This window comes from Platichthys flesus, chromosome 3, assembly GCF_949316205.1.
Source record: "Platichthys flesus chromosome 3, fPlaFle2.1, whole genome shotgun sequence".
Classification (NCBI taxonomy): domain Eukaryota; kingdom Metazoa; phylum Chordata; class Actinopteri; order Pleuronectiformes; family Pleuronectidae; genus Platichthys; species Platichthys flesus.
In genome coordinates, this window is record NC_084947.1 from 3,003,927 (window position 1) to 3,027,699 (window position 23,773).

The 23,773-nt window shown below is 44.5% G+C and overlaps 2 protein-coding genes across 6 annotated transcripts in view; both read right to left on the reverse strand.

Moving 5' to 3' along the window:
• Positions 1-593: 593 nt before the first annotated feature.
• On the reverse strand, positions 594-5,063 carry smarcb1a (SWI/SNF related, matrix associated, actin dependent regulator of chromatin, subfamily b, member 1a). The gene is made up of 9 exons (XM_062381362.1): positions 4,918-5,063; positions 3,826-3,937; positions 3,510-3,639; positions 3,039-3,176; positions 2,757-2,884; positions 2,500-2,666; positions 2,197-2,387; positions 1,224-1,355; positions 594-1,048 (listed from the first exon to the last, which is right to left on the reverse strand). Exons 1-9 carry the CDS (start codon positions 4,999-5,001, stop codon positions 1,009-1,011), a joined length of 1,122 nt encoding a protein of 373 aa, XP_062237346.1. The 5' UTR covers positions 5,002-5,063; the 3' UTR covers positions 594-1,008.
• Positions 5,064-5,661: 598 nt separating this feature from the next.
• LOC133937021 (ral guanine nucleotide dissociation stimulator-like) overlaps positions 5,662-23,773 on the reverse strand; it is a 41,244-nt gene continuing 23,132 nt past the window's right edge. For 4 of the 5 annotated variants that reach the window (XM_062381368.1, XM_062381366.1, XM_062381367.1 and 1 more), the window contains exons 2-18: positions 19,085-19,389; positions 18,468-18,542; positions 17,102-17,295; positions 16,612-16,736; positions 16,205-16,420; positions 15,971-16,074; positions 15,787-15,871; positions 14,082-14,159; positions 13,700-13,786; positions 13,589-13,621; positions 13,370-13,491; positions 12,843-12,938; positions 12,532-12,736; positions 12,301-12,375; positions 11,535-11,801; positions 10,970-11,084; positions 5,662-10,372 (exon numbers count right to left, since the gene is read on the reverse strand). In XM_062381368.1, the coding sequence (XP_062237352.1) occupies positions 10,197-10,372; positions 10,970-11,084; positions 11,535-11,801; positions 12,301-12,375; positions 12,532-12,736; positions 12,843-12,938; positions 13,370-13,491; positions 13,589-13,621; positions 13,700-13,786; positions 14,082-14,159; positions 15,787-15,871; positions 15,971-16,074; positions 16,205-16,420; positions 16,612-16,736; positions 17,102-17,295; positions 18,468-18,542; positions 19,085-19,389 (2,358 nt within the window). In that variant the 3' untranslated portion in view covers positions 5,662-10,196. The remainder of the gene's footprint in view (positions 10,373-10,969; positions 11,085-11,534; positions 11,802-12,300; positions 12,376-12,531; positions 12,737-12,842; positions 12,939-13,369; positions 13,492-13,588; positions 13,622-13,699; positions 13,787-14,081; positions 14,160-15,786; positions 15,872-15,970; positions 16,075-16,204; positions 16,421-16,611; positions 16,737-17,101; positions 17,296-18,467; positions 18,543-19,084; positions 19,390-23,773) is intronic. The other variant, XM_062381365.1, reaches the window with a different exon arrangement.

A 23,773-nucleotide genomic window follows, 5' to 3' on the forward strand; every position in this document is an offset into this window, starting at 1 on the left:
AGCATCCTGCACAGTACAGCAGAGCTATTGAGGCCCGCTGTAGTGTGCAGGACTAGTCGGGTAAGTTTCTATGATATAACTGGGGGAAATATATTAGCATGCTGATAGAGGATTGTTCTTCTAGCCTCTTTCTATTAATTTATCCATCAATTTAAAAATATTTTTAAAGACAATTCCAATTGTTTGGAAACTATTTATATCTCTGGCATTGCTTTAGTGTTTTTTTTACAAGCTTTTATCGCATCTTATTCTACAGAACAATTCCATCTACATTAAATCTACATCTGAAGAAGTGTCACTAGTTACTTCCACATGGCGTCAGGAGATGAGGATTATTTGCTGCCATCAGCTACCAGAAGAAAATGTAATATTTCCTTTTCCATTCTGTTCGTTTCAACAACTCAAACACAATGAATGTTGTTTAGCTGCAGTTGAGTTAATGTGTCACTTGCTACATCAGTGTTTAAGTTATAATTCAAACTCAGCACTTCTACGTATGATGTGAAAAACACTGATCTCAGGTCGTTCGATGATGTCAGTAAACGCACATTCTGTAGCACTATAGACGACTCACAACAGAACCAGACAGGAAGTCAAGTTTTCAGTTTTTTTTATTTTGTAAGAATTATTAAAATGTACAAAAAGACAACAAGTACAACATAACAATATATTATCTGAGACTGGTTGTTGTAGTTGTGATGTTTCTCCCTCTGATCAGGAAAAAGAGAGTCAGTGGTCAAAGTGAGGCAGCAGCTTCTCCACGCTGAGGGTCGGGAGGAAAACATGATGGAGGGAGATTTGTTTCTACCGGGGGTTTCGTCCAAGACGACAAAATATCAATAACAAGAATAAAAAGCGACATGAAGAACGGTGGGCCGAGCAGGAAAGACATCCAGCGCATGAAGGAGGGACATCTTTGTTGCTGCTGTTCTGAACCGGGACAGAGTCAAACCTCAACCAGGCGAGCACTGTTCTTGTAGGGGGGTGGGGGTGGGGGGGCAGCCTCGTCTACCAAGCAGGTGCCGTGTTCGCCAGTCGCCTCATTCGCCTGTGAAGCAGACGAGAGAAGAGTGTCAACAAAACAACCGGAACATATTCAACAACAACAACAGACGATGAAGCTGCAGAAAAGTTTTATTTCTGCAACAAACAATTCAAATGGATTCAAATGTTAAATGAGATGAATTCATATATTTTCCCGAGAGGCCGGGCCCGACACTCACCTCGTGTTTCTGTCCTGGTCTCTGATCTTCTTCTCCATCTCTGCGTCTGTCAGGGTCTCCAGCAGGGGGCACCACTGGTCAGCATCGCCTGTGTTTCTAATGGCTATCTCCACTGTGGGGAGGGGGTTCTCACTGAAAACACAAAACACCAGACAAACATGGTTGAGTAGCAGAACACAACTGCAACACTGCCTCCTGCTGGACCTCGACGTTCCTGCAGATGTAGAGAAGATTCCTGCACTGAGTGAATCCAGAAACCAACACATTGTACCTGAAGCTTCAAAGACATTGGACATATTCTCCATAACTACAACTTCAGTATTTTGACATGTAACTGGAACATGTATCATATGTTGTTTAAAAGTGTGCGTCATGAAAGAAAATCAGGTTGTTGACTTTGCTGATGTTTTTAGAAAAACGTCTCAGCTCAGTGGAAACAAAGCACGAGATGAGAAAGAAAAACAACACGTGTGATAAAACAAATAAAAGAAGACTTGTTGTTTACAGAGCTGGGATCCGACAAACATGTTGTTGAGCCGCAGCCTGTTTGTATTGAGACACACGTTACACACTGCAGGGTTCTGGAACGACCTTTCAACTCCAGTCGCACACGGACGGGACAATAAGACCGACAAGTATTTATTCATGACACTCACCTCCAGGCTGAAATAACTCATCGTAGAATAACTGATTCATTGAATGTGATTATTGAACCGATTAAAAAAGGCACAGACTGAATCTCAGAAGAGTTTACAACTACAAGTTTTCAATTGGTTTGGTTTTGGTGAGGACTTGGTTTGTTTCCCTTTATGTACAACACATTAAAACCATTATATATATCGTGCAGCATAGAGCGGAGAGACGATAATGAGACAGACAGTGGACAACAACACATCAACACACAGCTGGACTTTGTGCTGGAGATATCTGGAGGTTAAACAGGACTTGAAAGTGGCTCAGTGTGAGATGGTACCTGAAGGCGTAGGTCCTCTGGTGCCAGCTCAGCTGACCGCGGATGCTGTAGGCGATGGTGGTGACGAACTCCCCCCCCAAGCCGAGCTCGGAGCAAAGCTTCAAGGCAAACTTCTCCGGAGAGTTCTCCCTCTCGGACATGTCCCACTCGAACTGGTCCACCAGAGAGATGTTGCCTACATGGATGTTCAGCTGTAAGGCAAAGAAGATGTGTCAGTCGGCATTGGGAGCGTTGGTCTGGGAACACTGTGGGATGAGACCATTAAAACCATCAGTGTGATCTTCTGGCAGAGTGGAGCAGCACCTTGATGATGACCCTCTGGTCCGACTGCTCCTCCAGGATGCTGTCGGTCGGGTAAGACTCAATCTGCTGTCGGATGGCAGAGGCGATGGCAGGGACGAAGGCCAGCGGGTTGAGGTCCAGGTCATCGCACAGGATCTCAGCAAACATCTCGGGCGTCATGAGCTTCTCTGAAATGTTCAAAAGCATCGAAAATAAACAGGGCGCGTCTCTTTTGAGGCACGAAAAACTTCTGAGTTCAGAGAAAGTGATGTCCTTACCGTTCATGTTCCAGGTGAAAGCATCTCTGAGCTTCTGGCCCTCGATCTCCATGTCCAGGCGGATCGGAACCAGGACCTCGGACTGAGTGGCGTTCTCGTGGATCACAGCTGGGTCATGGTCGTCAAAGCTGGTCAAGAAAGACAGAGGACAACAAGTTACAACAAGTACGCCAAGTGTCGGAGGTTACACACCATTGTCCAAGCTGTGAGGAATTGAACATGCGTCTAATATAGTAGGGACCTTCGTGGCTCCAGCAGCCTGAGCTGGTTCCTGTCACTCACCACAGTGGGAAGGTCCTCTTCTTGTCGCGGCCCAGTCGGCTGCGGTTGATGGTGGTGGAGCAGGGCACGGCGTCCAGGTGGTGAGAGCTGTTGGGCAGCGTGGGAACCCACTGACTGTTCCTCTTCGCCTTCTGTTCCCTGGGGACACAAACACATGAGGATGCATTTAACTCTGTCCACTTCAAACTGACCCAACATGAAAACATGAAACTCTAACACCTCAGATTAATAACACAGATATTAATGCAAGACCTAGGATGTCCACAGTTTCCTTTACCTTCACATTGTTGACCAGATTGAATTTCAGATACCAGCTGATTCTTTACAAACCTCCATATAAAGCCTTTACAGGTTCAGAGAGTTAGTAGACATTTAACTCTGTAAAACTAAATCTAACCACTCTGTAGTGAAAGCTACGTTTCATTTAAATAACCGATCAACAGTTACTTTAGAGACAAATTGAGATGTTACCTGAGGTAGGCCGGGGGCTCCGTGCTGATGGAAATGGCTTTGTACTTCTCATCGTTGCCTTCGAGGATCTCCTCGACCTCGGAGGCCTTCAGCAGAGTCACGCTGGTCGCCAGCTGAGTGTAACCATGATCTGAATGAAGAGAGAGACGAGTCAGAGAAAACAGCCTCTGCCTGGTGGGAGGGCTCAGACACAGGATTTCAAACTTCCATAATGAAAGATTATTTTTAACATTCTCTGACAAAAGAACCCTGTGATAAAGGAGGACGTTTATAATGGTGGAGATTTAAAGCTGGACACAACCCCCGCTCCACTGACCGTGAGACGACTCCACTATTTTCTTCCGTTCTTCTACCGATGCCAGTTTCCTCCATAACGACGGATATCTTTTATACAGGGATCCTCTGAACATGCGGAGGTAGTTTCCCACCTGAGGACAAACACAGACACAAAGATGATTCGTTGAAGCAGATCATTTAAAGCTCATCAGGGGATGTGAGAGGAGAATCATGAAGTTGGTCCCTGAACCACAACAACTCCAGATATACAAGGTTATAACGAACTGTCATGATTTGGAACACGGAGGAACAGTCATTGTCTACCCCCAAACCTCAAGGATGTGTTCAATTAATAAATTAACACATTATCTCATATTATACTGTATTACATTGCATATTGCAATCGGACACCAATTACTGTTTTGCATTTTACTTTTTACTTCACTTTTTATATCTTTTATCTTTCATATATTTGTATTCAGAAATGTTTATGTCAAAATAAATGCTACTTTGTATAAATATTGGAAAAAAGTGAGTAAATAAGAAGTAAACAGTGAGTAAATATATACTGGTTTTTATTTTTTATTGCTTTTCCTATGTATGTTGTATTTATTGCGTTTTATGTTTCTATGTTCATTGTATGCACCAAATTCCTTGTAGGTGTAAACCTACTTGGCAATAAATACTTCTGATTCTGATTCTAATTAGTAAAGTGGTCGATGAATTTCTCAGCGGTTAAAACGCGCGTGAGTCTCGGATCGGACAGCAGCTTGTGTTGTGATCCGCGCTGTGCAGACGCCGTTAGCAGCTGAGCTAGGTGATGCTAAGCTAAGCTAGGCTAGGCTAGGCTTGAGAAACCCGGGGGGACGTGCGAGGAGAGGAAGAACCCCCGGTGGGTTAAACCTGGATTCCGTTGAACGATCCTTTAGTTTAACGCATGTTTCCGCCTCTGGATTCACACACGAGCCAAACGATCCAGCGAATAGAAAAACAAATGAATAAGTGTTCGTGCGTCTCTGTTAGCATCGTCGGCTAACTGCTAGCGGAGCGACAAACTGGGCGAGAGAACCCACGAATCTCCACTCGGACGATCCAGTCGGTGAAATGGCGGGTTTCTAAACAAGTGACCAACCTCCGATCCGATCATGAAGAAGTCTCCATCCTCCTCCAGCTGGAACTTCACCGGTTTCTGTCCGAACGTCTTGCTGAGCGCCATGTTGACACCAAACAACAAAGATCTGTGCCACTGCGCAGGCGCGGCCCGGCGCGCGGAGATGACGTCAGAGCAGCGACACGACTAGGCTCATTATCAGTTGTATTTATTTTACTTATAAAAAATTATTAAATACCTTTTTATGAGATCTTGTAATAATAATAATAAATTTATATTTATATAATAATAATGAATTGATATCATTTTACTTAAATATTATTTAAAATATAGGAGTTTTATTTGTAGTTGAGTATTTTTAGGGGTATTTGTACATTTACAGTTCATTTTTTATCTCTTCTTAGCTGTACGTGTTCTCTTCATTAATATACAAAATTAAAAATGTAGTTTCCTTCACCTCATCTTTTGTCTGTGAATGTTTGTCCTGTCTCATGTCCAATTGAAATCAATAAAAAAAAATTCACGAAAATGGCAGCAGAGTCAGATTATCACAGCGGGGAAAAAAAGAAAGAAGAAAGAACTCTCTTTTTTACTTTCAGAAACTTAATGTTTATTCGTATATACATGAATATATTAATCTATAACCAAGAAAGGAGAGAATGTACAATGCAAAAAAAAAAAAAAACTCTATATACAAATCAATAAATAAACAAAGAGATACTTAAGGACAGGTTTGTTTTTTTCTCCACAGGTTTAGTTTTCTTGGGAAAGTTAGGAAACGAAAATGAAAGAAGAGACTGCAGTTAGAAAAAGTTCAAAACTCTTTTGTTAAAATGGAAAATGGCACCCGAGCACAGTCCAGGGGAACAAAACCCAAAAAGAGAAATAAAGTCAGACACACCACGCAGGCTGGTTTCCACTTCTTTTCTTTTTTTTATCATCTTCTTGTAAACGCAGCTTTTTTTTGTTTCAATTTTTTTTTGTTCAAACTCGCACAGAATCAGGTCAAATCACAAAAGGTACGTCATGTCAACACGAGACGACACACAGCCCCCCCACCCCCACCCCCCCTGGTTAGCATCGGTTTATCAGGGGGAAGTTTTTGTTCCAAACAAACATGCCAAAAAAAAAAAAAAGATCTGATGCTGGCTCCAAGTTACGTTGGAGAAACTGGTCAGGCCCGATTTCCCCATTATTATCAACAGATCTCATGTAAAGTCAAACCAACAGATATTATATTTAGAAATATGTGTGTGTGTGTGTGTCTCCATTGTTCCCAGTGACAATTCAAAAGACGTCAGCGAGCTACACTGTGTCACATGGTCACAGGGTCCTTCATCACCACACACACACAGTTTTGTTGCCCCAAATATTCGCTGGCACGGACCATTTACGGGACAATAACCCCCCCCCATCTCTGCTGTGTACGAAAGGGGAAACTGAAAGACTCTTTTGTGTGTTTTTTATTATTTGCTTTTGTCTTTGCTGTCGTTCTGAAAGTCTTTAGAGAAATGTTGTGTCCCTCTTCTGTCGCTTTGTGTGTCTTTGTGTTTATCTGTACTCGTTTTGCGTCACTTCACACAGGGACTCTGGTCCGGGCGCCTCTTTAACCCCTGAACACATAGAGACCCACTACCCCCCCAACCTGTAAAGCCTAATTCATTTGATCTGTTTTCCTTTTCAAAATGATGTGACAATCTTCTATTTCTATATGCAAACGCTATATAAATCAAGTTTATTATTATAGTTGTTATTACTAAAAGACCAAATGTGGGTTTATCTGCCACTGAAAGTAGTCCCTGACAAATTAACACTTTCCCTCTGATTCCCATTATGTCCAGTTGTTTAGAAAAAGAGCGTTTGTGTGGAGACGCATTTTTGGAATTAGTTGACAGTGGACAGACACCGTTTCAACTCATCATGTAGAAAAGTATGAATATTCTCCGATAGTCTACAGTGAGAGGAGGAGCTCTTAAAAACCGGACTGCAAATGTCTGAATAGATCCAGAGGGAAGTAATCGAAGATAAAGTTTTGTTTTTTTTTATCCCTGAAACATCCACCAAAAGAAGCAGAACTGTCTCGAGCACCATTTTAGAGGAAATATGCAACATCCCAGAGGTTTTACAGTTTGGATCAAGTCTTTCTCGATCCCCTGCAGTGTTTGTTTGGAATAAAAACTGCTTCATGGATGAAGACGCCACCGACATGAGGAGTTCATGAATGTGACGGCTTCACCTTCAGCTCCTGACAAACATCTCTGCTTCACGTTTATCTGGACGCCTCTAATCCTCCACAAGGGAAACGTGACCCGGTTACATTGTTCATAGTGTTCAAACCCCTTTTCTTAGTTTTTTTTCCAGCGAGGAGAAAGAAAAAAAAAGCAACAACAGTTAAACATTCAGACTTTTTTTTTTCCACTGTGAAAGGCAGAAGACTCGTCAGTTAAATCCACCTTCTCTCTCTCTCCTTGTTATTTTTGGCACATGAAGAGCCGAGCCTGTCACGACGTTCACCACGACACCGTTAACCGGGAGAATGAGATGGAGTTCTTTTTGTTCACAGTGCTCGACGTGACGCGCCAATCAACAGGCGGAGTGAAAGGGTCAAAGGTCACAGTGTTCAACAGCGAAGGATTTCACCGACAACATCCACAGTGACAGAGATGTGCCTCCCGCCGCCGCTCACCACCATATTGCTTCCGCAGGGTTTTTTTGGGGGGGGGGGGGGGGGGCTTCATTCGTTTGATGACTTATGAACTTCATGAAGGCAAAACAAAAAAAAAAACTAGAGAAAGAAAAAGGCAGAATGTGGCGCCGGTGGAATCCGGGCAGAGTTGAGTGTTTTGTCTGAGTTGCTGTGGAATGAAAAAAGTCACCAGGAAAAATCCAACCTTTGTTTTGGTTTTTCTTGTGTGAACCCACTTTCCCTTAATTTCTAAGAATTCTGTGAGATGTGAAAATGTTGCTGTTGATTTAATATGAATTGACATGATTATCATGGAGTTGGAGTCTGAATACAAACATGAACTCACATGGTTCCTCCTCACATCCATTATATTAAACCTCAGTTACTTTTCAATCCAAGAAGAAGTGAGTCTTTGAAATTCTTCTTTATTTCAACAAACTTTCATCAAGGACACGATCCTGGTTCAATTAGAGTTTTACTTTAATTTTGTGTAACTTCTTCTGTTTATCCTTCACCGCTCATTATAATTTAGATTTGTACTTTGTTTCTCTTGGCCGCGTGAAAAGTGCTCAACGAATAAACATGATTATTACGTTATCATTATAAAACCGACAAAGTGTGTTTGTGCGGAGCTGAACAGCCAATAAGAGGAGTTGGGGTTTAGTTTATCATATTAAAAAACAGATCTTTTCCTAAATGACTGTTGTGTGCGAGCAGATAAAATCCAGAAAAGAAGTCCCAACAACAACAATGATTCACGAGAATGAACCGTGTCTGAATCTGAATGGAAAGCAGATCCCAGATGATTTTTTTAAAACATAAGCACTGTTTTCAGGTTGGATTTTTCCTTCAAGAGAAGCAGCTTGAGAGCAGCACAGAGAAACTGAGGGAGTTTGTTCCCTCGTGTGCAGTTTGGAAGCATCGCCATCGTCAATCTGGGCTCGGACTCAAAGTCTCCATCGAAACTCGACCATCTGAGGAGCTTCTCTGCAGTTTAGACTCATCCTACAGACGCGAATCATCAAAATCCAATTCTCTCCTCACCGGCTGAGAGTCGGAGCCCAGAGAGGAGAGACTCCGCCGTCATCACCGGCACGTTAACCACAGCCGACACGCGGTGAAACATCCTGCAGGATAAATCAGCAGGACGTGTCCGGGGAAACACACAGGCCTGTCATGGCACATTTAGAAAGTGGTTAAGATTGAATATGAAGGATGAGCCGCCATGTTGGAAGAGCTACAATGATATGATCTGATAGAAGATCCTGGTTGACTTGATGTTTTATTCATTCTGTAATATATTTCTTGCGTAGATGATGATGTTACAGCTCAGGTTTGATTCACCTCATATAGAATACGAGTGTGAACACAGTCGGCCGGCCTTCACTGCCGCTAACGCTCAAATCATTCAACAAGTATTTTGAATGGTTCTCTGGAAATGGTTGGGATCATTTTTCAAGCAAAAAAAACACAATTATCAATACTTTATTTATTTTATGTAATATTATATTTATTATGACTTTAAAGAAATTAATCAGACTCACTGCTGTTTTTTTTCTGACATAAAAAGTAATTTCTAAACGATGAGATTTAAATCAAAATATTAACATTTTGACTTTGTCTCATAATGTAGATTTTTTTTTGTTTTTTGTCGTTAAAAACAGGAAGAAACTGAAAAGTATCAAATCCTCACAACTTCTATACAATGAGTATCTGAATTTTTACTTGAAAAATGACAAAAACGAATTTAAATGGATTCGGATCAATTTCCTGACTTGTGTGTTTTGGAGACATTTCTTCCAACATGGCCGCCGGCGGTCAGGAAGCAGAGGAAGCAGCGACCGCCTCAGAAAGATGATCAGCAGCACCAGAGCAAGACGCCACAAAACAAGACAGGACGGAAAAGGCGGCGGTACACTCATGATAAAAGGTCCCTGAAAAAATAGAAACACATTCGAACACCCGGCTGAAACACACATCTGCATTTTCCGGCCGTGGTTTCGATTTGTTCATTTATGTACACTCCAGGCCAGGAGGGGGCGCACTTTCGACCGCGGAGGGAAACACGGGGGTGAAGGCTGTAGAGGGATTAAAAAGTGTTTAAGTGAAGGTGCAAAAAAATCCTCTCGAAGGGAGGAAACAAAATCTTAAGAGCTGACCAGGTGATGTTAAAAATGTAAACAAATGTAAACAGAAATGAATGAAAGGAATCTGCTTCTCCACGAGCCGACGCAAACCAGAGCGTCCGCCGAGTCGAGCCACAGAGCGGCAGCACACCGCTCCAACGCAGCTGCTTGTTTCCCCGCAAACGTCAGAAACAGCTTGTGCGTGGGCGTGTCCTGCGAGCGACCCCGCCCCCTTCAAATCCTCGGGGCGTCCCGGGGACGCGGCGGCGGTCCCACAGAGCGAAGGCGTTTCCTCTGCTCATCCGCAGAAAGGCGGCGTGGTCGTTTTCTCTCCTCGGTGATCTCAAGTCTTTGTCCAAACCGAGACTCAGACACTTCGGGGGAGTTTCCCTCGGGCAGACGCGAAACACAAATGTTTCCTCTGAGGAGCGGCGAGCAGAGAGGGTGTCGGGGGGGTGAGGGGGTGACAGAGAGCTGCGCCCGTCGCCTCAGAAGATCCCCTTCGCGATTTTCAGTCCCTTCTGCTTCATGCGAGGCAGCGTCGAGCTGGCCACGTTCTTGGCTCGCACCGGCCGAGCCAAGCCGCGCTTCTTCAGCACGAAGTCGTAGTTGGCAGTGGAGTTCATGGCGTAGAAAACGTTGGCGTTGTCCGGGATTCGCAGCTCTACAGAACGAGAGGAGAGAGAAAGAGAGGAAGACACAGAGCCCGTTAACCCCTTGTAGACGAGTGTCGCAAATTTGCCTCAAACCCCATTCTGGTCTTAATGCTGCGGAGGTGACGATTGTGCCTGATGGTGCAAATACTACACATACCAAGGAGGGTATTGGAAGCACTCTGCCGCCATCTTGTGGCCAGAGTGGAAAATACATACTAGCAAGTATTAAGCTGTATTTTAAATACTGTTATGATGGAACAGCAATGATTGTACAGAAAACATATGTTGTTATTCAATTTCAGGCAAAAGCAGCATCAATATAATATATAATAATCTACATACCAAATTTTTTTTAATTAAGGTTATGCCCCATTATGCCTTATGTCGCTAATTTGCCTCATACCTAAATTTATATCTATTGTTTATGATATATTGAAATTAACAATCTCACTTAATTTAGCATCTCTATGACACGCAAAATACACCAATAATATTTTTTTATATAATTGGAAATTAATTCAGGCAGTAAGGGGTTAACACTGATAATAAACAACGAACCGGGTTCGGGTCAGGTTCCCTGTTGAGACGTGAAACGCTGTGTTTACCTTTGTCCTCAGAGATTTTCTGCATCAGCTCGTACTCCTCGGACTTCTCCCGCTCCAGGTTGTGTTTGATCATCGCCTTCCTGATGACGGCCGGAGTCTTGTCTTGACTCGTGACCTGAATCGAGACGACACACACACACACACACACACACACACACACACACACACACACACACACACACACACACACACCTCAGTGACATCAGTGGGTTGGACAGACGTTCAAATCTGTTCCTCCACATTTCAATTATTATTATCTAGTTTAGAAAAACTGTGAAAAACAAAAATCACTCAAATCTAAATCTCGCTTCCTGAAAAACTAAAATCGTACATGAAGTATATCATCATTTCTGATATTTTCTAGATTTAAGGTTCCCATAAGCAACAGAAGGACATCAAATACAGAAAATGTTTTAAATTGAAAGTGAAACACAGTGAGAAAAATTGGAAAATCAACAGAAGACTCTTCAAACAGATCATGTTTTTGTTACCGACACACACACACACACACACATACACACACACACATACACACATACACAGTAGCAGGACCATGTTTCCTCACCAGGATGCTCTTGTACAAGTTGCCGTTCTCCACGTCCAGACTGACCCTGATGATGCAGCAGTCGTCCACCTGCTGGTTGTAGAGCGGCAGCGACAGGGTGGAGTAGTTGGACACGGCCGACACCGAGCGCTTGTGGGAGCGGTTGGCCGACAGCGGAGTGGACGAGGAGACGGAGGAGGAGGAGGCGCTGCTCGAGCCGGAGGCCGAGCCGGAGCTGGAGCCCATCCCGGACGTTTCCAGAGACGACAGAGACGTACACTCCCAGAACTGAGCGGGGGGGGGGTAAAGCATTACAGTGCATTGTGGGTATTTAATACATATGACAGTGAAAACATCAGCCTATACACGGCATGTGTGTAACAGAGTCTGCATCACAAACTGAGGCCGAGTTTGAAAAATTCAGGGAGGGGGGTTATTTCTTCAAACTCTTAAAAATCAGAAAACTGTGAAATATTCACTTTCAAAATATCTAAATATGACAGAAACACAAAAATAATATTTTGTCAGTTAACTAATTGTTTAATGGACTGATCCTTTCAACAACACCAACACTAATACCACGAGGATTTCTGCTATTTAACATTTTGCATTTATTAGCCTGTTAGCGTTAAATGGACATTTTGACCAGCAGGTGGCACTGCACATGATTGACTCTCCAGGTACCATGAGCATCTCTGCAGAACTTCCTGCTGAACCATCCAACAGTTGTAGATAGTTGAGAAGAAGATGATAAAAGTGCAAATAGTGCAGATTTAAATAAAGTTACCGTTGATGTGGTTTCTGCTGCTGGAGCTTCTCTCCCCAGAGCGGAGACGGTGAGTTTCACCGAAGGAGTCGACGTCTAAAAAAAATACAAAACAGAAATCAGCAACAAACAGAATCAGCAGATTTATCTCCAGTCGGGGATCTGACTTACAGGAAATTAAAAAACAAGTCAGGTTTGCTGGTGTTTAATATAAAAACACACACACTTCACTGCAGCTTCCTTTTCGCTCACCTTCCTCTCGTGTCCCTCAGGGGAGTCGGACAAGAAGCTGGCGTTCACGTCCTCCAGGTCCGAGCCACTGGAGCTGACGGAGGTGACGCTGAGAGCATCGCCGCTGTCGCCCCCCCCTCCTTGGTACGGTCTGTAGTGGGACTGGTCGAAGGACTTGGAGTGAGAGCCTGCGCCGCCGCTGCACCCGGCCTCGGTCAACTGACGACTGGAGACGAGACGGCAACAAGGAGGAAGAGTCATATTGTTATTTTCCAGATTTCTTCTGTGGCAGGATGCTGTGTGCGTCCCTCCTGAGCGGCGGCGTCACTTACTCGCTCCAGCGCTTCATGATTCCTCCGTTCTTCTTGGCCCTGAGCGTGTTGCTGGCCGACTCCGACAGAGGCTCGATCTCACAGGACAGGTTGTAGCTGCAGGAGCAGGAGGTCAGGACGGAGAATGAGTTCATTGGTGTCATGTTAAGGATAAAGAGGAGTAACTCCTTTGCAGCCGGGTTGTTATTACACTGTATGCATTCATTTCTATCTTTCATATTTCCTCATGTTTACATTTTTATTACTCTTACTGATCTTTTCATTTTTTATCCTCTCCTTTGCTGCAAATGTCCCTATTTTGAATTGTTTTACTTTTTATTCTGACCCCTGAATGAATTTGCTTCAGTTTGACGTCACCATCGCCCTTTTGAAGAAGTAACGTCTTTTCCCCTTCGACACAAATCAGTGTTGAGAATTCAGTTTGGGGCCCAAGGAGGGACTGACCCCTCACTGCCCCCCCTCCGCCCCCAAAGACAGAAGTGACAGCAGCTGTCTGCTTCCCGCACAGTGTGAGCGGACTGACTGACCTCTCGGCCTCGCTGAGCTTCTCCACGCATGCGAACCACTCTCTGAAGTGGCTGTCCTGAGTGAAGCTGTAGTTGTTGGAGGCCAACTGAAGCAGCTTGATCTGAGCGATCACCTCGAACTCCTGCAGACACAGAGCAGGGATTAGGAATAAGGAACATCATTTCTCACAGTGTAAGGAGCTCTACTGGGTTTGTCAGGTCATTAAAGGTTTACTTTACCTTTCTTCTCTTCTCAAAGTTGATGAGACCACCCTGGAAAAGAGACAAAAACGTGAGCAAGTGATGGAAACGAGTTATGATGACGGCGTCAGCTTGGTGCAGGAGTCTGACCTCAGTGTAGTCCTTCATGGCAGTGTCCATCATCACCAGGTCCGTCAGAAAGGTCCCCAGGTAGGGAATCGTCCCCTGCATCACCCCCTGTTCACAGAGACACAGTCAGAGGAGGGGAACACTAGGATAGAAACACGTCAGACAAACAACCTACACATGATAAATAACAGTCAACTGATAAATCAACACCTGATGAAATAAGTTCAAACAGTGAAATGTCACGTTTTTACATGATTTAAACTAAGTGCAGGGACTTTGTTTGCCACCAGGTGACGCTGTTGGTACAAATTGAACGATGTTTAACGCGCTTGTCGGTCAGGTGATTGATGGACAGAGTTTTTATTTGTGTTAACTGGAACCTGTTTGTCTCCAGTGGACTCACCAGGTCCCTCTGCTGCTGGTGTCTCCTCTGAGCTCGTTTGGGGTTGATCTCCAACGTTGCAAACTTAGAAGTGCCCTCCTAAAAAAAGAAAAACAGTCACACACATCAAGACGTCAACTGTCACAGAATCTTGTATAAAAGTTTCCTGTTATCCACCTTCAAGGCTTCAGAACCTGCCAACACAGACCTCAACGTTATCAGTCCTATTGTTACACTTCCTAAATTATTTTTATGGCACTAGAGGTGCAGGAAAAAACATTTAAATCAAACATCTGTTTCATTTTCAGCTGTGTGAAGTATTTTGTGTTATTTCAAAGAACAAACGCGTCCGTGTTTCAACGCCGACTCGTCTTCACAACACTTTTGCTTTGTTGCTTAAGTTCAGGAGGCGAAAAACGTCTGTGTAACCTCAGAGAAGAGAAAAGAGAAAATCCCCCTCTGAGAGTTTCCAGGCACATTCCTCAGAGCGACGTCAGAGAGCCCCCCCCCCCCAGCAGCTCAAGCTCACTGAGTCCAGTCACCGGCGCCTGGCCCGAGCAGATAGAGCCGGAGACAGAGGAGGTTTCACAGATCGCTGCTGTTATCTTCACCTGCAGCCGGAAGGTTCCCTCCCTGTGACGTCAGCAGGGATTCCCTCAGAGGACCCCCCCCCCCCCCCCCCCCCTCACCTGCCGTTACATCAGCCAACGTCTCAGCTTAATGAATAAGTTATTACACCTTCACCATCTTCTGTCGTCACCTGGACAATATTCAGGGGAAGGAGGACCAGAACTGTTTCCAGTCGTTTTAAAAGATATTCGAGATATTGTTTAATAGGGAACAAGTACAAAAAAAACATCAGTTAATTCATCTTATATCCAAATTCTGATATATCTTATTAAATCTCCCCCACACAAATGCACTATTTCATCATTTGCTTGAATTCAAATATTATTGAGCCATTTAATTTATTTTTCTCTATCTTCATAAGGAACCAGTGGCTTCACTCCCTTTTGGTTGTGATAAGACTTTTCTTTTCTTTTGGGGAATAATCAGGCTCTGAAATTTCGCATGAACTCCAGAGAAGAAGTTTGCAGTTTTTTATGGACCATGTAGATTCTGCATCTTTCGTCCTGTGTGTCGGCTCCTGCTGTTCTCTCACCCACTAAGTCGACTGGAGCTAGAAAAACACTCGTCAACACCTCTTTGCATTGAGCTCACGCATAAATCCCAATAATGATGACAGCAATCTGTCGGCTGCTCGGCGCCCAGCCAGGACATCGTGAGCTCTATGTGGAGGCTGGGATCCAGAGCGACGCGGCACACAGCGCTCTGCCCTGCAGGATGCTGCTCTGGATGTTCCTCTGCAGCTGTTGTGAGACTGACACAAGGAAGAGCCGCTGCCATCTGTTCAGGAGTTATATAACTCGTACAGATTGATTTATTGGTTTTATTATATAGCATCCGGTTAGGTTCGGTCTCTCTGGTCATTTTTCCGTTTTGTGACACTCATCTAATGCATCTTACTATTTAATCCTTATTCAGGTTGACAGAGAACGTTTATGTCTCAGAAAATGATCTTTACACTTTCTCATTGGAGGTTGCTTAAGAATAATGTTATTCTTTCCACATGAGCCCGGCTGTGAGGGGCCTCCTGCGGCTGCACGTCTCCTTCACGACCCCTCGAGATGTGTCAACACTTCTGGGTCGAGAAGCTGAGACTCACCTTCACCAGCAGCTCTCGGCTGAGGGAGTAGTTGTTGTCGTCTGAGAAGATCTCCGACAGCTCGCGGAAGGTGCGGAAGCTTTCTCTGTGGACCAAGAACATCAAAGTTTGCACAGAGATAGAAACGATTTTGAGTTTCTTGGAAGCAACAGGACTTGTCTAGGGGAGAGACGGATCAACCCACCGGGACACCTCCTCCCAGGTCCTCTTCAGGCGGTGGATGGCGTTGCACTGCAGGGCGGAGAGGATGGCACGCAGCGACGAGAAGTTCTTCAGGATCCGACACTCCTGAACATCAGGAACCACAAAACAAACTGGGTTTATATTTCACGTCTGTGCCTCGCGACTGCTTTGGTCTGACAATTCATTTCCATCTCGTTAAATCATTTTCTAAAGTAGGCAGTGGGCGGCTGCTCACCCGAGCCACGTCTATCCACCGCTCCAGCAGCCGCGCTCTCTGGTTGGGCTTCAGCGTGGGGTTGCTCAGGCAGGTGGTGATGACGCAGTTAGTGACGGAGTTGAACTGGGCCACGGTGGCTCTGATGGTGGGAGCCAGGTGCTCCTTCCCCTTCTTATCCCGCTGAGACCAGATGCCGCCCAGACAGTGGTAGGACACCACCTTCTTAAACAGGTCCTGATGGGAAATATTCATGAAACCCAGTGAGAAGAATCAGTATTTTATTCATTTTAAAGACAAGTTCCACAGGGAGAAGGAAAGTTTGGGGAAAGGGACGACAGTGATGAGAGAGCATCCAAAGTGTTTAATATTTTGAGGAGAGGGAGTTAACAGGGGCAGAAGGAGACTAAATCAAATCAAGGTCTCACCGCGTCCATTAACGTGAACTGCTCTGCAACCATGATGGGGTCGAACGACAGGAAACTGAAAGCAGGAATCTCGTCCTCGAAGCCGCTCTCTTCCTGCGTGGCGAACGGGCAGCCGATGTGCTCCCCTGAAGAGAGGACAAAAACAAAACAATCTTTTTTCACGACGCCGTCTCAACCTGAGCTCAACCTCAACACGGCTCCTGCTCTTCTCCTCTTTCAACACCTCATCCTTTCTGTGACCTCCGCGTTTTGTTTTCCTCTCGGCGCTCAGTCTCATGTGAGCTGATGGGAACTGTCAACATGTTCTTATCACTGGTACAACCCAGCTGCTATCTAATACGTGTTGGAGCATGTGAACTGACACTGTGTCTACAGCTACACTACATCTGCAGTATCTGTCCTTGATTTTGCACTTTTCTCTCAACGTGATAAATCAAATGTAGCCTGTGTTTCCCTGCCCTGGAGTCCCTGTCCTCTCCTGCCCTCGTACCATCAGGATCAGGCTCACACTGCTGTCGGCGGTGGAAGTGGGCCACCAGGTTGCGGGCGCGGCGCTCCAGGTCCGAGCCGGCGAAGTGGTGGTGCAGGTAGGACAGCAGCTGGTGCAGGCAGTCGTAGGTGGGAGGAGTCCAGAAGTCCTCAGAGTACTGGTCCAGCCACGCGCCCAGGATGGAGGAGACAGTGCTGCAGCACACAGACGCAAAGTTAGAACCACAGGAACTTAAAGGTGTTATTATGGAAACGTGTTAGATAAACGTGGAAAATAAATCTGAGGCAACATTCTAGGTTGATTTAAAGTGTTGTTGTCACAGCTAAAGAAATTCTTTGAGAGATGAAATGCTAGACTGCTAGAATCATTAATAACACAGAGTTCAAATCGAGGCTTTTTAAAAATCACATCGATTCAAATCTTGAGAATAAAAGAACCATATGGCTTCACGATTGTATCCAAGACAATTAAATCTACGACAAATAGGAGAAATGTTAATTGAAGAAGAAACTGAATTCAATGAACAACACACAGCAGCAGCTCTCAGATCTCCTCACCGGCTCCTGATGCGACAGAGGAGTTTAAAGTTCTGCTGGAACTCTTCTAAACTGTGAACTGAACCTTCTCCAGTGTTCAGGGGGACGAGCTGTACCTGCTCCCACACTAAACATGGAGGAGCAGCTTTTGGTTCAAAACTTATCCTACTTATCCTGTGTTTATGTCTCTGCTCTTAACTTGTTGATGTTTCTTTTGAGTTGTGTTTAGACATTTGTGTCAAGGTTCATCTTGTAAAAATTATTTCTCCCCACATGCATGGTGTAATGGGAGGATAAAGTTGCCAGTGAGTCTAATCACTCATTTTTGTCAGTAAATCAAACTACATGAACAAAATAACACTTGCATGTAAATAAAAAGATATACAATTTTGTTATGGTAATCACTAGAGAAGTTCAAGGTAATTAAATATATTACTCCTCTGGCTTCACACACAAACACAGCTGAACTGTACTAAACTGTTTAAGAAATGAAAGAACATTATTAAAGGAACATCCTGAACCGATGCCAACAAAGCTTCTTTCCTGTTTCAGTAAAACTCAAACTGCTTTCCTCCCTGGGATTCATGACATTTTTATCAGTTCACAAACTGCGTTTAATCAAACTCAAGCAGACGAGGGCCTGACAGGTGTCTCTCGGAAAGAAAAGTAACCCGCTGCAACTTTAAACTGTGCTGATATCCCTTTATCCTGCAGAGGGGGGGAGGGAGAGGAGGGGGGCGAGGGAGAGGAGGGGGGACGAGGCTCGGCGCTGTGAAGGTTCCTGCTGATTAGTGTCGGCAGCTGGACAGCGAAGGTCGCGGCACACTTACTTTCTCAGCTCTGTGCAGTCGTCCTGGGAGACTCTGTGTGCTGTGGCTGCAGGCACGTTCTGGAGCTTGGCATACCTGCAGAAAAGAAACACAAGATATCGTGATGAAATAAAAGAAATACAAATAAAGAACCTGGGTTCAGACTCACCTCCATGCATATAGATACAGACAAACCCACTTTAACGTGAGGGTTTTGTGATTTGCATTACCTACTAATCTCATTTAGGAATCATGTGTTGTTTATTACCTCCGACAAGGAAGTCATGTTTTTATCTGTCTGCCTATCTTACTGCCCAGCTTTCATGAAAGGCTGTGGAAGCGTGTGACTCGAGGAAGAACCCATTCAATTTCGGAGCTGATGGAATAAACGGGCAGATCCAGGAAGTGTGATCCACTGTCTGTAACATGGTGATATCAAGCACTAGCCTTGGCGGAGGTATGCACTCTCACAGCTTCCTGCTAGTTTCATTTAATTTAGATTCAATTAGGATTTATGGGAAGTTTCCCCCAGTCTATATGTATTCGTTTCATTCCCGTGCTCGCTCTTTCCTTCTGGAGACACAGTGTATCTCATATAACATGTATTCAGCCAGGTGAGAGGTCAGCCTTCACTTTACCTGTTGAGCAGGAGATCCAGCACCTGCTTGGTGGAGGCGAAGGAGCGGTAGGTGCAGAGGAAGATGGTGACGTAGGTGGAGTCTTTGCCCCTGAACGCCGACACCATGTACTCCACCAGCCTCTCCAGAGTGCCGGCCTTGATGGTGCGCACCTTGCAGGTCTCGTAGAGGCTCAGGGCCGAGTCCGTGTCCACGCCCAGCCATCGCTGCCCCTTGCTGGCCGACTGGTGAAGCTGCACCTTCCTCAGCGTGATGGTGAAGATGGCGTCGTCCTCGGCCTCCTCGCCGATCTCCTGCGTCGAGCTCTAAGAGACACAGAGGGGACAGACAGTGAGACATTCTCTTCTCTACACTAGATTAATCAGTGCAAATGGTTGAAAACAAAGGATTCGATTTTCTCCTGGTGGAAATGTCTCTTTAAATATCTGTGTGCAGCAGATTACAGGGAGATGAAGACTGAGAGGAGATGTTAGGTTACCGTACAGAACGTACAGTTAAACATCTCTCTTTGGGGCAAAACCCTCTAATTAAGACCTTGCTCTCTTCTCTTTGCTCTGACTGACTCATACTTTTTTTTGAAACATGCACATAGCAATAATAGCTTGTTGCTAGACAGAGCTTACTGGACAAACTGCCACTACAATGCAGGCTGCAGCCTGTTTGTACCCAAGCGTGGAATCAACACAAGCAGCTTGTTGCCTGAGTGGGAGCGCTGTCGGCTGCCGGGCGTCACCATCACTGAATTTTGAGATGCAGAAAACCACGAAGCACAAGAGTGATGATGACGGAGCAGAATAAAAGTCACAGTGATTATGCACGTTAACATTCAGCGTGTGGGCATTTCATTTTAAGGATGTTAGACACCAGCAACACAGAGAGTGACTTCAGTACCTTCAGTCTGGTTGCAGCATAAAGAAACACACAATGATCCGTTCTAGAGAAGAAAGAAGGAGGAATATTGTCTTCAAAATACTGGGATACTGCGTTTATAACCAGTATTGCATGAAGACATAAAGAATATTATTTCTTGAAATAGGAAAATCTATTTGTGTGTGTAACAGCGTGAGAGTGCAGACAGGGAGGAAATGATTCAAATAAATTTCTGGTATTTTCATTATTTGAACTGTGGAAAAAAAAAAAATGAAAGTATTCTCCCTGTATTTCTAATAATTCCTAAATAAAGAGCCTCTCTCTCTGTTAATATTAAAGTTGTAATAATAACCTGCCTGCTCTCACTTCATCTCATTCAAGTTTGACTAAAACATTTCATGCAACTCAGCAGCGTCGCTTTTAGGTCGTGAATAACTCGCTCTGTGACACTGGAAGAAAAAAGTCCATCACTCCACAGCATGTGTATCCAATCAGCACTTTGTGTCCCTGCAGGGAAATAGACCGCGACGCTGAGCGCTGAAGCCTCCCAGTATATCGGCCGTAAATAGCCGAGCTACAGCGGCGTGAATCATGGGGCGAGTGCCGGCCTTGGCGGAGGAATGGCATGTAATCTGGTCGTGCCACAGTCATCTGTCACGGCCCCTTGTTGTGTGTCCTGGGAGCGTTAGTCATCAGAGTCAGTTTCAAAGGCTCAGTGTGAGTCGGGATGTGATCGCTTACATTGGGTCGTCCATGTTGTGTGTCCGACGAGGCAGTGGATGTGGGAAAACCAGCGTGATGAGAAGTAACAGTAACTGCAGCAGCTGCTCGTGTTGTTGTGTTTGAGTTTTACGATCAGAAAGGGAAAAGACATGAAGTGAAACCTGAGAGAGGCTCATTCAAGAGAAAAAAGGAAAGAGGCCACAAGGTTCACGATCATATTTCAAAAGAGCTGGGACATAAATATTGAACAGAACACAATCTAATAATAAAGGCATATCGAATCGCACAACTGTACTTTTTACATTGTGAACGTTTCAAATACCTCCTTCTGCTGCAGTGGTTTAATGACAACAACTGTTTGTATCGATGAACAAACTGACAAACTAATACTCACTGAAAGGTGGTGGAGGGAAACTCAAATTAATCTTTTGCTAATCTTCTGTAATATTTTGCACAAACTACAGACGAGTCCTGTGTTTTCACGTTTCTCCATCATAACGTGCTTCTCTCCCCAAACACTGATGGTCCCTTTATGTATAATCCAAACATTAGTTATCCAATAAAACAGGATAAATGTATTTACTTCACATTTCTGCTTTCTGCATTTCAGTCACAGGAGATAATATCGGGCAGATTCAGACTGAGATAATAACAAGAACTGTTTTCCTTTTGTATCAAGCTGCAAAAAAGTTAATTTGTGACTTTTGAATTGTGAATATTGTGCATGCTCACGTCTGGATGATGATGCTGCTGAAGTGATATATTAAGGAGCCTTACTTTATAATGATATATCATCATCTACAGCATTAATAAATTGCATCACAATCTCAACAACCAACAAGAAGAGCCTGAAAACAAAGACTGAGACTCTGTTTCGCCCATTAAAGAAAAACTGACTTCTCCACAGGGATCAGATCAATGACAACTCGGCTCGCACAGAACCTGAGCCGCGCTCCTGAGAGTGTGTGTTACAGAGGGAGGGAGAGTGTGGCAGATAAATGGGGAGAGAGAGAGAGAGAGAGAGAGAGAGCAGACAAACCCCTTGACTGTTGTATATCATGCACAGTAAAATGGCTGAGGCCCAGCTGCAGCTGCCTTGACAGCAGGAGCGCTGCTTATCAGCCAAACCACAGAGGCCTCGACGCTGCTATCACTTCAACAAAAAACACACAAAAAAAAAAGGCTCCAGGGCAGCGCCTCCCTCCATCCGCAGAGTCAATTCTCACCATAAAGCCTCCATTCATCCCTGCTCCAGTGAGGATGAGCCGCGATAACCACGCTCCTCTTACTACTTCAACAAAACAGTGAACGAAGGGGTCGGTGTCACCTCATGACGACACGACAAGCAGAAAAAAGCCTCTAATGCTAAAACATTCAAATATCAAAAGTGGCCATGAGGAGGAACATGTGAGGACATGAGGTACAGACCAAACGTTTGCTTTATAACCAGGCAGGAAGTAGCTGGGTGTGTTTTCTAACCAGGAATCTGACATGAGACCACTTCAGTGAGAGGAAAGATGACAGGTTGAACTTTAATGTGACAGCTGCTGTAGAGAGGGACTTTTTCCTCAATGTCAGTTTGGGAAACCACCTGATTTACATAGAGACTCTGAATGGGGGTGATGCCTCTCTCGGGACGTTTCGTTCAAACTACTCAGATGATTAGAAAAAGGGCAGAAGCTGCAGTCCACAGCCTCCTGCACATGTCCTGGTTCAAATAAGCTTCAGCAAACACATAAAATCAATGAGGAATTTTATGGAAATTCCACTGAAATCTTGAGAGGAACCTAACCCCCACTGTTTCCTTTTTAATTTAGGTTAGGATCACATTCCTTCATCCTGACTCAGTGACCAGATCTGCACCACACTGGTTACAAACAGACAGGAAGTGGCTCCACAGTAATTCAGCAGCTCAGAATATGTCCCACTTGAAATATACTAGACTCAGTAGAGCTCAAGACCCAACAGTCGCTTAAACTCGAATCAAGCTGCACCAAATTTTACAAGCTCCTAAATCTCAGTATTTTCTTCATAAATATCTCTACATTATTACTTGAGAAATTCACATGAGGCTGCTTTCGGTCAAGCACTGAACACTGGATTTTCCAGAGGTTTGGGGTTAGAGTTAATTCTACAGTTGCTCTGGGGATTTTCCAGAAGTTTTTCTCCCAGCTTCCTAGAAAATACAGCAGGAAAAATGAGATCCAGCTGACAAATAGACAAACTGCACTGAAAACATCCACATCCCTACAGTGGATGTATAACATGGACTTGTAACTTTAAGGCATTTGACCTACCAAGCCTAAAACTCCACTGTTACTTTCTCTGTGCTCACATTAACGTGACCATGAGGCCGATGTTGTTCAAAGACCCATGTGACCGTTCAACCGCATCATAGCCTTTCACACCGGCGGTTTGCTTTTATTCACCGGCTGCTCTTTTATTCTACTACTTCAATCAATGACAAACATTTCTTTTCAATTTAAAGATGATTTAACTGCACCCATATGACTCCCCCATATGAAAATCCAAATCCTTGAGAATACCTCCTGGTAGCTGACTGCAGTAATGGTCTTAAACTCCGCCTCCTCCACGTTAACGAATAGGACATTGGACCGAATTCTAAAAAATCTAAGTACTAAGTAACAAATAGGGTTAGGGTTAAGATGGCAGTGTTTGTGTTTTGGATATTTTGGTTTAATTTCTGGACAGTGTAGGGAAGTAGATATTTACATTTACAGTCTGTGATATCACCCAGTGGCCCCTCCTCCTGAATCCTGCAGCATCAGATAAACACACTGCATGAACTTTATTGTGTCCGTGCAGAACTCAACAAATTTAACTCTGCAGTTAGTAAACCTGTTCAGTGTTTCTCTGCTCCCTGTGAGTTCTTGAATAAAATCAGAAAGCAGGGTCCACAGAAATGTCTGGCATCCACAATCAGCCGCCTCGGCACTGGTTCCAACACTGATCAGATCTACGCTCACCTACGCCGTCCTGAGTGTGAATGACCACGGACTCGACTGTGGGCCGGAGGAATGTGAGGCGAGCACCAGCGCCAGCAGCGAGAGATGAGGCAGAGAACAGGAAATAGGG

Excerpts from the sequence above, each read along its gene's own strand:
- smarcb1a (XM_062381362.1), bottom strand. The coding sequence starts at position 5,001 with ATGGCGCTCAGCAAGACGTTCGGACAGAAACCGGTGAAGTTCCAGCTG. Across the intron at positions 2,667-2,756 it reads TTTCACCTGGAACATGAACG|AGAAGCTCATGACGCCCGAG; the intron begins GTAAGGACATCA and ends TGAACATTTCAG. Across the intron at positions 1,356-2,196 it reads CAGAGGACCTACGCCTTCAG|TGAGAACCCCCTCCCCACAG; the intron begins GTACCATCTCAC and ends TTGTGTTTTCAG.